This window comes from Hyla sarda, chromosome 7 (genome assembly GCF_029499605.1).
Source record: "Hyla sarda isolate aHylSar1 chromosome 7, aHylSar1.hap1, whole genome shotgun sequence".
NCBI classification, from domain to species: Eukaryota; Metazoa; Chordata; class Amphibia; order Anura; family Hylidae; genus Hyla; species Hyla sarda.
Window position 1 is genome coordinate 10,360,989 of NC_079195.1, and position 12,174 is coordinate 10,373,162.

The window sequence follows — 12,174 nt, forward strand, 5'->3', positions numbered from 1 at the left end:
TCTCTGAATGCATTTTCTATTTCCTTTTGGAAACCTTTTAGTGAGCCAATTTTATTTGTTTTTCTTACTTTTTATGTTGTTTTTCTTGTTGTTAATATAATCCTGAATAGTCTTGTTTCTTCTATATGTGATTATAGGTTTTCTTTCTGCAATTTATTTAAGTTCTGGATCCTGTTCAATCATATACCAGTATTTTCTTATTGTTTTGTTCACATAATCATTCATTTTGGGTGGCCTTAAAAGAAAAAAAAGTTCTTTTCTTTTTAGATTTCTTTTTTTTTCTGTCCACGGTGCTCTCTGCTGACACCTCCGGTGTCAGCAGAGAGCACTGTGGACAGAAAAGAAAAGAAATTCAAAAACAAAAGAACTTTCTCTGTAATATACAGCCACTAATAAGTACTGGAAGTATAAAGATTTTTTTATAGAAGTAATTTACAAATCTGTTTAACTTTCTGGCACCAGTTGATAATAAAAAAAAAAAAGTTTTACACCGGAGTACCCCTTTAATACCACAAATATGTGGATGATGTATTAATAATATGGGAAGGAATTGAAATGGATTTTAGTAAATTTGTAAAATACCTAAATGATGTGAATAAAGTAAATATGACCTTCAACTGCGTATTTGAAAATAAAGAACTGGAGCAACTGTCTGGAATTACAAGTATATAGAAAACAGATAACAAAAAATTCTATACTACACTATGCAAGTTGACACCCGATCCACGTACGGAACGGTATTCCGCTCAGTCAATCTATTAGGTTAAAAAGAAATCAATACTAACTCAAACATTTATCAAATACAACTGAACTTAAAGAACGATTAGATAAAAGCGGATATCCTAAAGCGGTAATACAGTCGGCATACAAAAAAGTGGAAAAAATGACAAGAAGAGAACCACTACAAGGATCTAAAAGAAAATTATACAAATATTATGTGAACAAAACTATAAGAAAATACTGGTATATGATTGAACAGGATCCGGAACTTAAAGAAATTGCAGAAAGAGAACCAATAATCACATATAGACAAAACAAAACTATTCAGGATTATATTAACAAGAAAAACAACATAAAAAGTAAGAAAAACAAATAAAATTGGCTCACTAAAAGGTTTCCAAAAGGAAATAGAAAATGCTGACATTTCAATTATTGCAGCTTCAATGTGAATAATACCTTCTGTAATTTAGGAGGCTATCTACATGAGATACGCAAGTTGATCACTTGTAAATCTACCTGTATCTCAGGCTTGAAGCAATCAAACTCCAATCGGACGCGACTGAGCAAGGTAAGGGAACCTCTGCTCGCGTGCTAGCTGATCAGGATTTTATCGAGATAGTCCCGATCAGCCCGACAGAGCTGCCGGGAAGCTTTCATTTTAGACGCGGCGATCAACTTTGATTGCCGTGTCTAAAGGGTTAATAGCACCCGGTACAATGATCGGTGCTGCAAGCTATCAGCCCAGGGTCCCGGCTATCATTAGCTGCCGGGACTGACCCTGTTTTAAGGAGGAGAAAGTCGTGTAGGGAGAATATCTTCACAAGTCAGCCCCCCTATTCTGTAAGTGTGCCTTGTACAGCAGTGAGTCAAGCCCTGGCCGTGATAGTAATTGGACCTTGTCAGAACCCTAGTCAGCATGGGAAATCTAAAGTCTCTAATTTCAAGTCAGTATTACTCAAGTGGGTGAAAAGCACCATAAGTCCCAGCAAGGCAACAGGGCTCCCAAAGGTTACACCGTATCCCTTCTACTCCGCTCTGTACATTGTGTAATACCATCGGCACCCTGCTCAGTGAAATACAGTTATCTGTAAGCTGACATTGAAGTGTCTGGCCCAGGAGAAGCTGTCTCCACCTTGGACTGTGTATAGGATAACAGTCCCCTGGCGTCACGAAGTGAACAGTATACCTTGCACCCCCGTGGCACTACATCTGTTCATGACAAAAGGTCCCAATGCATAATATCTCATAGACCCTCTCAAGACCTCATAGAAGCCCCAAAAAACTCTCTAAACCCTACAAAAGCTCATCGAAGGCAAAAAAAATCTCAAGGCAACCTCCTAAGTCAACACAGAACCTCAGATCATCAATGTTTTCTCTGTACTTTTGGCGGATCTGTGTAGAAGGAAGTTGGCAGCGCTGTTGTTTGCATCTTTCTGGATTTGTAGGTACAAAGACATTTCTCTGATCTTCGTATAACCAGTAGGAATAGGCGGATGTGGACATTGAATTGCGTCACACCAGGGTATTTCTTATATGTCCTGGAGCATCTTCAGCTCCTGCAGCCACCGACACTCCAAGAGCTCAGGAGAAAAATCTGGGACAGGTGTTTAGAACTTTATTATCGCTAGGGCTAAAGGGGAGGCGATGGAAAGAAAGATAGATACATGGATAGAGGGATGGTTGATATATAGATAGATGTCTATTTTGTCACGTTTATGTGACTTCTTTATATTTTCTAGATTATTTCTCATTTTGTTTCTTTCTTCTGCATCTTCTTTAGGTTGCTATACACCTCAGCACATTTCTTCGAGAATTATCCGGAAGGATTATTATAAAGGTAAAATACAGATTGCAGAGTAGTTAGTATTTACAACTTTTTATTTGTTATTTAAGCATTTTCTTAGATGTCCTCGTCAAAATAGGGGATATGGGTGACAGGATTAAGAAAGTAATCAAAAGTAGATAATTTGTCTGGTTCTCAAGGACTCTAAATCAGCAGTGAGAGAGAAACTGTATCTGATCTAGAAATGTGGCAGTGGAAATAAGGAAGCTGAGAATGTGGATGTAGTCAATAAAGATAATGAAGACTCAGTGTTATAGATGTATCAAGGAAAAGAGTGCGGTGAATAATAATAATAGTATAGGTTTGTCGGTTAGGTGGGGGATGGTTAAGAGTATGGTAGTAAAATATGTTGCATATTGGATCAACTGTTGTATTGTTTAGTGTTGCAGGATAAGTATGGATACAATGGCCCTCATTTACTATTCTAAACCCGACCTCTTTTGTCGGGTTTTTTTGTCGCATCTTTGTCTGCGCCATGTCGCAGACATCGTGCGCCAGTCTGCGACACTATGCGACATTTTTTCCCGACGGACCCGATGTGGATTCTCCCAAACCCGAAAAAGGGGCGTTACCCGACATTTCTGAGCTTTCCCACGTATTTATTAAGGTTTCCAACCCGAATTTGTTGAATTGTTGTGGATTTTTTCCCGACAGCTCAGAGGAGTTGGAAACCAAAACCTACAAAACCCACGTGCGACAAACAGGATGCAACATAATAATAAATACCAGGGGAAAAAAAGCAGTCGGGTAAGAAAGCAAGATAGACTTCCAACCCGATTTTCTTAGTAAATGAGGGCCAATGTAATCAATGTATGAAGAAGAATGTGGTGAGTGATTGTAGCAGTAGGAGTTTGTCAGTTATAAGGGAGAATGGTTATCAGTGTGGTAGTATGATATGATGCAAAGTGATCTGTTACAGTGATTAATGATGCAAAATAAATTCTATGTCCAAGGTATAACACTATTTTAATTGGTATAAATGAAAACATAAGTACAACAGTTTAAAATAGGAGTGCTGGATCCTAGCACTCCCCTATATTCTGCTGGTACCAAGATAAATGTATAAAGTATACAAAATATAGATATAAATGAATAAAGATAAAAATAAAAATAAATACTAGCAGATTTAGACTGATAGAGTGGGTGGGGGTGCCTGCAGTGCACTTGCAGGCGCTGGAGACTCACAGTTGAGAGCCCACTCTTGATGAAAACAAGGTTAGATTATATGCAGAGGGCACCGGATTAGTCGTTCCTAGTCTGTATAGTTAATAGATCTTCGGCTATAGAAGACGGCTCGGCGGCCGTGTATCTCGTGGAAAAGCGGCGGCTGTCCGGGGGTGAAAGGAACAGCACAGCGGCTGTGGGAGAGGACTACCATATCCTCCGCCGCCGTGTAATAGGTACACTGTACCAGCGGGACTCTGTTGTTCTTAACTGCCGCGTGCCTTGCATCTCGTCACAGCCGCTGTGCTGTTCCTTTCACCCCCGGACAGCCGCCGCTTTTCCACGAGATACACGGCCGCCGAGCCGTCTTCTATAGCCGAAGATCTATTAACTATACAGTCTAGGAACGGCTAATCCGGTGCCCTCTGCATATAATCTAACCTTGTTTTCATCAAGAGTGGGCTCTCAACTGTGAGTCTCCAGCGCCTGCAAGTGCACTGCAGGCGCCCCCACCCACTCTATCAGTCTAAATCTGCTAGTATTTATTTTTATCTTTATTCATTTACATCTATATTTTGTATACTTTATACATTTATCTTGGTACCAGCAGAATATAGGGGAGTGCTAGGATCCAGCACTCCTATTTTAAACTGTTGTACTTTTAATTTATACCAATTAAAATAGTGTTATATCTTGGATAAAACCAGGTATATCAAAAACTGATATAAGACCACCTAAAATGCAAAAAAATACATACATTCCTGCAGCCCCCTTTTTATTAATAAACACATAACCCTATATATCACCAATCGCAGCAATGATTGTGGGATAACAAATAGGATGATATAACATTAGTTATTGGCAGATGTATACATAATATTCCCCACAGATGTAGAAATCACTTTTGATTGACAGGTCCCGTGAATTTACAATTCCTGTTCATCCCCTGCATCTCCTGGTTTTGTCTGCTGTATACTTATCCTTATATCTAGTCTTGTTCATATTAACATATCTGCCATTAATCTTGATTTTGGTTTCTGAACTGTTTGTTAGTATTCTATATCCTGCCTGATATATCTGTTAGTATGCTATATACTGCCTGGTATATCTGTTAGTATTCTATATCCTGCCTGATATATCTGTTAGTATGCTATATACTGCCTGGTATATCTGTTAGTATTCTATATCCTGCCTGATATATCTGTTAGTATTCTATATCCTGCCTGATATATCTGTTAGTATGTTATATCCTGCCTGGTATATCTGTTAGTATTCTATATCCTGCCTGATATATCTGTTAGTATTCTATATCCTGCCTGATATATATGTTGGTCTTCTATATCCTGCCTGATATATCTGTTTGTATTCTATATCCTGCCTGGTATATCTGTTAGTATTCTATATCCTGCCTGATATATATGTTGGTCTTCTATATCCTGCCTGATATATCTGTTAGTATTCTATATCCTGCCTGATATATCTGTTAGTATTCTATATCCTGCCTGATATATCTATTAGTATTTTATATCCTGCCTGATATATCTGTTAGTATTTTATATCCTGCCTGTTATATCTGTTAGTATGCTATATCCTGCCTGTTATATCTGTTAGTATGCTATATCCTGCCTGTTATATCTGTTAGTATGCTATATCCTGCCTGATATATATGTTAGTATTCTATATCCTGCCTGGTATATCTGTTAGTATTTTATATCCTGCCTGGTATATCTGTTAGTATTCTATATCCTGCCTGTTATATCTGTTAGTATGCTATATCCTGCCTGATATATCTGTTAGTATTTTATATCCTGCCTGTTATATCTGTTAGTATTCTATATCCTGCCTGTTATATCTGTTAGTATGCTATATCCTGCCTGATATATCTGTTAGTATTTTATATCCTGCCTGTTATATCTGTTAGTATTCTATATCCTGCCTGGTATATCTGTTAGTATTTTATATCCTGCCTGATATATCTGTTAGTATGCTATATCCTGCCTGGTATATCTGTTAGTATTCTATATCCTGCCTGATATATCTGTTAGTATTCTATATCCTGCCTGGTATATCTGTTAGTATTCTATATCCTGCCTGATATATCTGTTAGTATTCTATATCCTGCCTGATATATCTGTTAGTATTCTATATCCTGCCTGGTATATCTGTTAGTATTCTATATCCTGCCTGATATATCTGTTAGTATTCTATATCCTGCCTGATATATCTATTAGTATTTTATATCCTGCCTGTTATATCTGTTAGTATGCTATATCCTGCCTGATATATCTGTTAGTATTTTATATCCTGCCTGTTATATCTGTTAGTATTCTATATCCTGCCTGGTATATCTGTTAGTATTCTATATCCTGCCTGGTATATCTGTTAGTATTTTATATCCTGCCTGATATATCTGTTAGTATTCTATATCCTGCCTGATATATCTGTTAGTATTCTATATCCTGCCTCATATATCTGTTAGTATGTTATATCCTGCCTGATATATCTGTTAGTATTCTATATCCTGCCTGGTATATCTGTTAGTATGCTATATCCTGCCCGGTATATCTGTTAGTATGCTATATCCTGCCCGGTATATCTGTTAGTATGCTATATCCTGCCTGATATATCTATTAGTATGCTATATACTGCCTGGCATATCTGTTAGTATGCTATATACTGCCTGGTATATCTGTTAGTATGCTATATCCGGCCTGATATATCTGTTAGTATGCTATATACTGCCTGGCATATCTGTTAGTATGCTATATCCTGCCCGGTATATCTGTTAGTATGCTATATCCTGCCCGGTATATCTGTTAGTATGTTATATCCTGTCTGATATATCTGTTAGTATGTTATATCCTGCCTGATATATCTGTTAGTATTCTATATCCTGCCTGATATATCTGTTAGTATGTTATATCCTGCCTGATATATCTTTTAGTATTCTATATCCTGCCTGATATATCTGTTAGTATGCTATATCCTGCCTGGTATATCTGTTAGTATTCTATATCCTGCCTGATATATCTGTTAGTATTCTATATCCTGCCTGGTATATCTGTTGGTATGTTATATCCTGCCTGATATATCTGTAAGTATGCTATATCCTGCCTGATATAACTGTTAGTATGCTATATCCTGCCTGATATATCTGTTTGTATTCTATATCCTGCCTGGTATGTCTGTTAGTATGTTATATCCTGCCTGGTATATCTGTTAGTATGCTATATCCTGCCTGATATATCTGTTAGTATTCTACATTCTGCCTGATATATCTATTAGTATGCTATATCCTTCCTGGTATATCTGTTAGTATGCTATATCCTGCCTGGTATATCTGTTAGTATTCTATATCCTGCCTGATATATCTATTAGTATGCTATATCCTCCCTGATATATCTGTTAGTATGTTATATCCTGCTTGGTATATCTGTTAGTATGTCATATCCTGCTTGATATATCTGTTAGTATGCTATATCCTGCCTGGTATATCTGTTAGTATGCTATGTACTGCCTGATATAGCTGTTAGTATTTTATATCCTGCCTGGTACATTTGTTAGTATTCTATATCCTGCCTGATATATCTGTTAGTATGCTATATCCTGCCTGGTATATCTGTTAGTATGCTATATCCTGCCTGGTATATCTGTTAGTATTCTATATCCTGCCTGATATATCTGTTAGTATGCTATATCCTTCCTGATATATCTGTTAGTATGCTATATCCTGCCTGATATATCTGTTAGTATGCTATATCCTGCCTGATATATCTGTTAGTATGCTATATCCTGCCTGGTATATCTGTTAGTATGTTATATCCTGCCTGATATATCTGTTAGTATGCTATATCCTGCCTGGTATATCTGTTAGTATGCTATATCCTGCCTGGTATATCTGTTAGTATTCTATATCCTGCCTGGTATATCTGTTAGTATGCTCCTGCCTGGTATATCTGTTAGTATGTTATATCCTGCCTGATATATCTGTTAGTATTCTATATCCTGCCTGATATATCTGTTAGTATGTTATATCCTGCCTGATATATCTGTTAGTATTCTATATCCTGCCCGGTATATCTGTTAGTATGCTATATCCTGCCCGGTATATCTGTTAGTATGCTATATCCTGCCTGATATATCTATTAGTATGCTATATACTGCCTGGCATATCTGTTAGTATGCTATATACTGCCTGGTATATCTGTTAGTATGCTATATCCTGCCCGGTATATCTGTTAGTATGCTATATCCTGCCCGGTATATCTGTTAGTATGTTATATCCTGTCTGATATATCTGTTAGTATGTTATATCCTGCCTGATATATCTGTTAGTATTCTATATCCTGCCTGATATATCTGTTAGTATGTTATATCCTGCCTGGTATATCTGTTGGTATATTATATCCTGCCTGATATATCTGTTAGTATGTTATATCCTGCCTGATATATCTGTTAGTATGCTATATCCTGCCTGATATAACTGTTAGTATGCTATGTCCTGCCTGATATATCTGTTAGTATTCTATATCCTGCCTGGTATGTCTGTTAGTATGTTATATCCTGCCTGGTATATCTGTTAGTATGCTATATCCTGCCTGGTATATCTGCTAGTATGCTATATACTGCATGGTATATCTGTTAGTATTTTATATCCTGCCGGATATATCTGTTAGTATTCTGTATCCATCCTGATATATCTGTTAGTATGCTATATCCTGCCCGGTATATCTGTTAGTATGTTATATCCTGCCTGATATATCTGTTAGTATGTTATATCCTGCCTGATATATCTGTTAGTATGCTATATACTGCCTGATATATCTGTTAGTACGTTATATCCTGCCTGGTATATCTGTTGCTATGTTATATCCTGCCTGATATATCTGTTAGTATGCTATATCCTGCCTGGTATGTCTGTTAGTATGCTATATCCTGCCTGATATATCTGTTAGTATGCTATGTACTGCCTGGTATATCTGTTAGTATGCTATATCCTGCCTGATATAACTGTTAGTATGCTATATCCTGCCTGATATATCTGTTTGTATTCTATATCCTGCCTGGTATGTCTGTTAGTATGTTATATCCTGCCTGGTATATCTGTTAGTATGCTATATCCTGCCTGGTTTATCTGTTAGTATGCTATATACTGCATGGTATATATGTTAGTATTCTGTATCCATCCTGATATATCTGCTAGTATGCTATATCCTGCCTGATATATCCGTTAGTATGTTATATCCTGCCTGATATATCTGTTAGTATTCTATATCCTGCCTGATATATCTGTTAGTATGCTATATCCTGCCTGATATACCTGTTAGTATTTTATATCCTGCTTGATATATCTGTTAGTATGTTATATCCTGCCTGGTATATCTGTTAGTATTCTATATCCTGCCTTATATATCTGTTAGTATGCTATATCCTTCCTGGTATATCTGTTAGTATGTTATATCCTGCCTGATATATCTGTTAGTATTCTATATCCTGCCTGGTATATCTGTTAGTATGCTATATCCTGCCTGATATATCTGTTAGTATGTTATATCCTTCCTGATATATCTGTTAGTATGCTATATCCTGCCTGGTATATCTGTTAGTATTCTATATCCTGCCTGATATATCTATTAGTATGCTATATCCTGCCTGATATATCTGTTAGTATTTTATATACTGCCTGATATATCTATTAGTATGCTATATCCTCCCTGATATATCTGTTAGTATCTTATATCCTGCTTGGTATATCTGTTAGTATGTTATATCCTGCTTGAGATATCTGTTAGTATGCTATATCCTGCCTGGTATATCTGTTAGTATGCTATGTACTGCCTGATATAACTGTTAGTATTTTATATCCTGCCTGGTACATTTGTTAGTATTCTATATCCTGCCTGATATATCTGTTAGTATGCTATATCCTGCCTGGTATATCTGTTAGTATGCTATATCCTGTCTGGTATATCTGTTAGTATTCTATATCCTGCCTGATATATCTGTTAGTATGCTATATCCTTCCTGATATATCTGTTAGTATGCTATATCCTGCCTGATATATCTTTTAGTGTGCTATATCCTGCCTGATATATCTGTTAGTATGCTATATCCTGCCTGATATATCTGTTAGTATGCTATATCCTGCCTGATATATCTGTTAGTATGTTATATCCTGCCTGATATATCTGTTAGTATGCTATATCCTGCCTGGTATATCTGTTAGTATGCTATATCCTGCCTGGTATATCTGTTAGTATTCTATATCCTGCCTGATATATCTGTTAGTATGCTATATCCTTCCTGATTTATCTGTTAGTATGCTATATCCTGCCTGGTATATATGTTAGTATTCTATATCCTGCCTGATATATCTATTAGTATGCTATATCCTGCCTGATATATCTGTTAGTATTTTATATCCTGCCTGATATATCTATTAGTATGCTATATCCTGCCTGATATATCTGTTAGTATTTTATATCCTGCCTGATATATCTATTAGTATGCTATATCCTGCCTGATATATCTGTTAGTATGTTATATCCTGCCTGGTATATCTGTTAGTATGTTATATCCTGCCTGGTATATCTGTTAGTATTCTATATCCTGTCTGGTATATCTGTTAGTATTCTATATCCTGCCTGATATATCTGTTAGTATTCTATATCCTGCCTGATATATCTGTTAGTATTTTATATCCTGCCTGGTATATCTGTTAGTATTCTATATCCTGCCTGATATATCTGTTAGTATTCTATATCCTGCCTGTTATATCTGTTAGTATTTTATATCCTGCCTGATATATCTGTTAGTATTCTATATCCTGCCTGATATATCTGTTAGTATTCTATATCCTGCCTGATATATCTGTTAGTATTCTATATCCTGCCTGGTATATCTGTTAGTATTCTATATCCTGCCTGGTATATCTGTTAGTATTCTATATCCTGTCTGGTATATCTCTTAGTATTCTATATCCTGCCTGATATATCTGTTAGTATTCTATATCCTGCCTGATATATCTGTTAGTATTCTATATCCTGCCTGGTATATCTGTTAGTATTCTATATCCTGCCTGATATATCTGTTAGTATTCTATATCCTGCCTGTTATATCTGTTAGTATGCTATATCCTGCCTGATATATCTGTTAGTATTCTATATCCTGCCTGTTATATCTGTTAGTATTCTATATCCTGCCTGGTATATCTGTTAGTATTCTATATCCTGCCTGATATATCAGTTAGTATTCTATATCCTGCCTGTTATATCTGTTAGTATGCTATATCCTGCCTGATATATCTGTTAGTATTCTATATCCTGCCTGATATATCTGTTAGTATGCTATATCCTGCCTGTTATATCTGTTAGTATGAATTCGGGTAGAAAACAGACATGGTCGCACATCTACAATCTTATATAACGATCTGATTACTTCTCAGCATAATATCAAAAACTAACAGGTTGTTAGTATACAGTTTTCTATCCCCTCCTTTTTTTGGGGGTTTGAACATGTGCTGCACTCTTCCCCACCCCTTCAGCCCAACCCTATGTAAGTAGTAGTTAGCTACACATGGGACATTTCTTTCCTAGCAGCCTCCCAGTCTGACTGGGAGAGCATGGTAAGTGTGCTACTACACCTTGTTCACACTGGTGTGGTGCTGTACGGCGTCCGTTGCTGCCGTGGCGCCGTGTCTGTGGGGGGGTGCGGCCCATGGACTGGTTTGAGGGGCATTGGGGCCGCTCTGCCAGTGGGTCGTTTCCCCCCCGTGGGCACTGGTGTCGCGGCGGTGGTGGTCACCGCCCAGTGCTACGCCATTTTATGCTAGGGACGTTAGGGACCCACTCTAAATAGGTGGCCTTGACGTGGCGAGTGGGCTTGAACTTTTTGATCAAAAATGTATACTAACAACCTGTTAGTTTTTGATAATATGCTGAGAAGCAATCAGATCATTATACAAGATTGTAGATGTGCACCATGTCTGTTTTCTACCCGAATTCATATCTGTTAGTATGCTATATCCTGCCTTATATATCTGGTAGAATGCTATATCCTGCCTGATATATCTGTTAGTGTGCTATATCCTGCCTGGTATATCTGTTAGTATGCTATATCCTGCCTGGTATATCTGTTTGTAGCTTTGTAACATTCCCATTATGTTCCTAACCTGTTTCACGACATGTATAGTTTGGTTTGTTTTGTTTGACTCTTACACCCATGCAATTAAGCACAGTATAGGGTCCATCCTCGTGGTTGTCGATCCATCATTTAGGGCGGATGGGCAATAGGAAGGGACAATGGTTGTAGGAACAGTTAGGGCCCACTACTCCCTGCCGCCCCTTTCATGACTCATAGAATGAAATTCCTGTATACTGTTGCATTTGGAAGACATATGAGGGGGAGGTTCAACCCAAGGGCCGGTCAGAGTGCTGGTAGTTCAGCCT

The 12,174-nt window shown here is 37.2% G+C and overlaps 1 protein-coding gene across 1 annotated transcript in view; it reads left to right on the forward strand.

Moving 5' to 3' along the window:
• Positions 1 to 883: 883 nt before the first annotated feature.
• LOC130283083 (pancreatic lipase-related protein 2-like) overlaps positions 884 to 12,174 on the forward strand; it is a 59,237-nt gene continuing 47,946 nt past the window's right edge. Inside the window, exons 1-3 of the mRNA XM_056532273.1 lie at positions 884 to 1,079; positions 1,191 to 1,288; positions 2,501 to 2,557. Coding sequence (XP_056388248.1) covers positions 884 to 1,079; positions 1,191 to 1,288; positions 2,501 to 2,557 — 351 coding nt within the window. The remainder of the gene's footprint in view (positions 1,080 to 1,190; positions 1,289 to 2,500; positions 2,558 to 12,174) is intronic.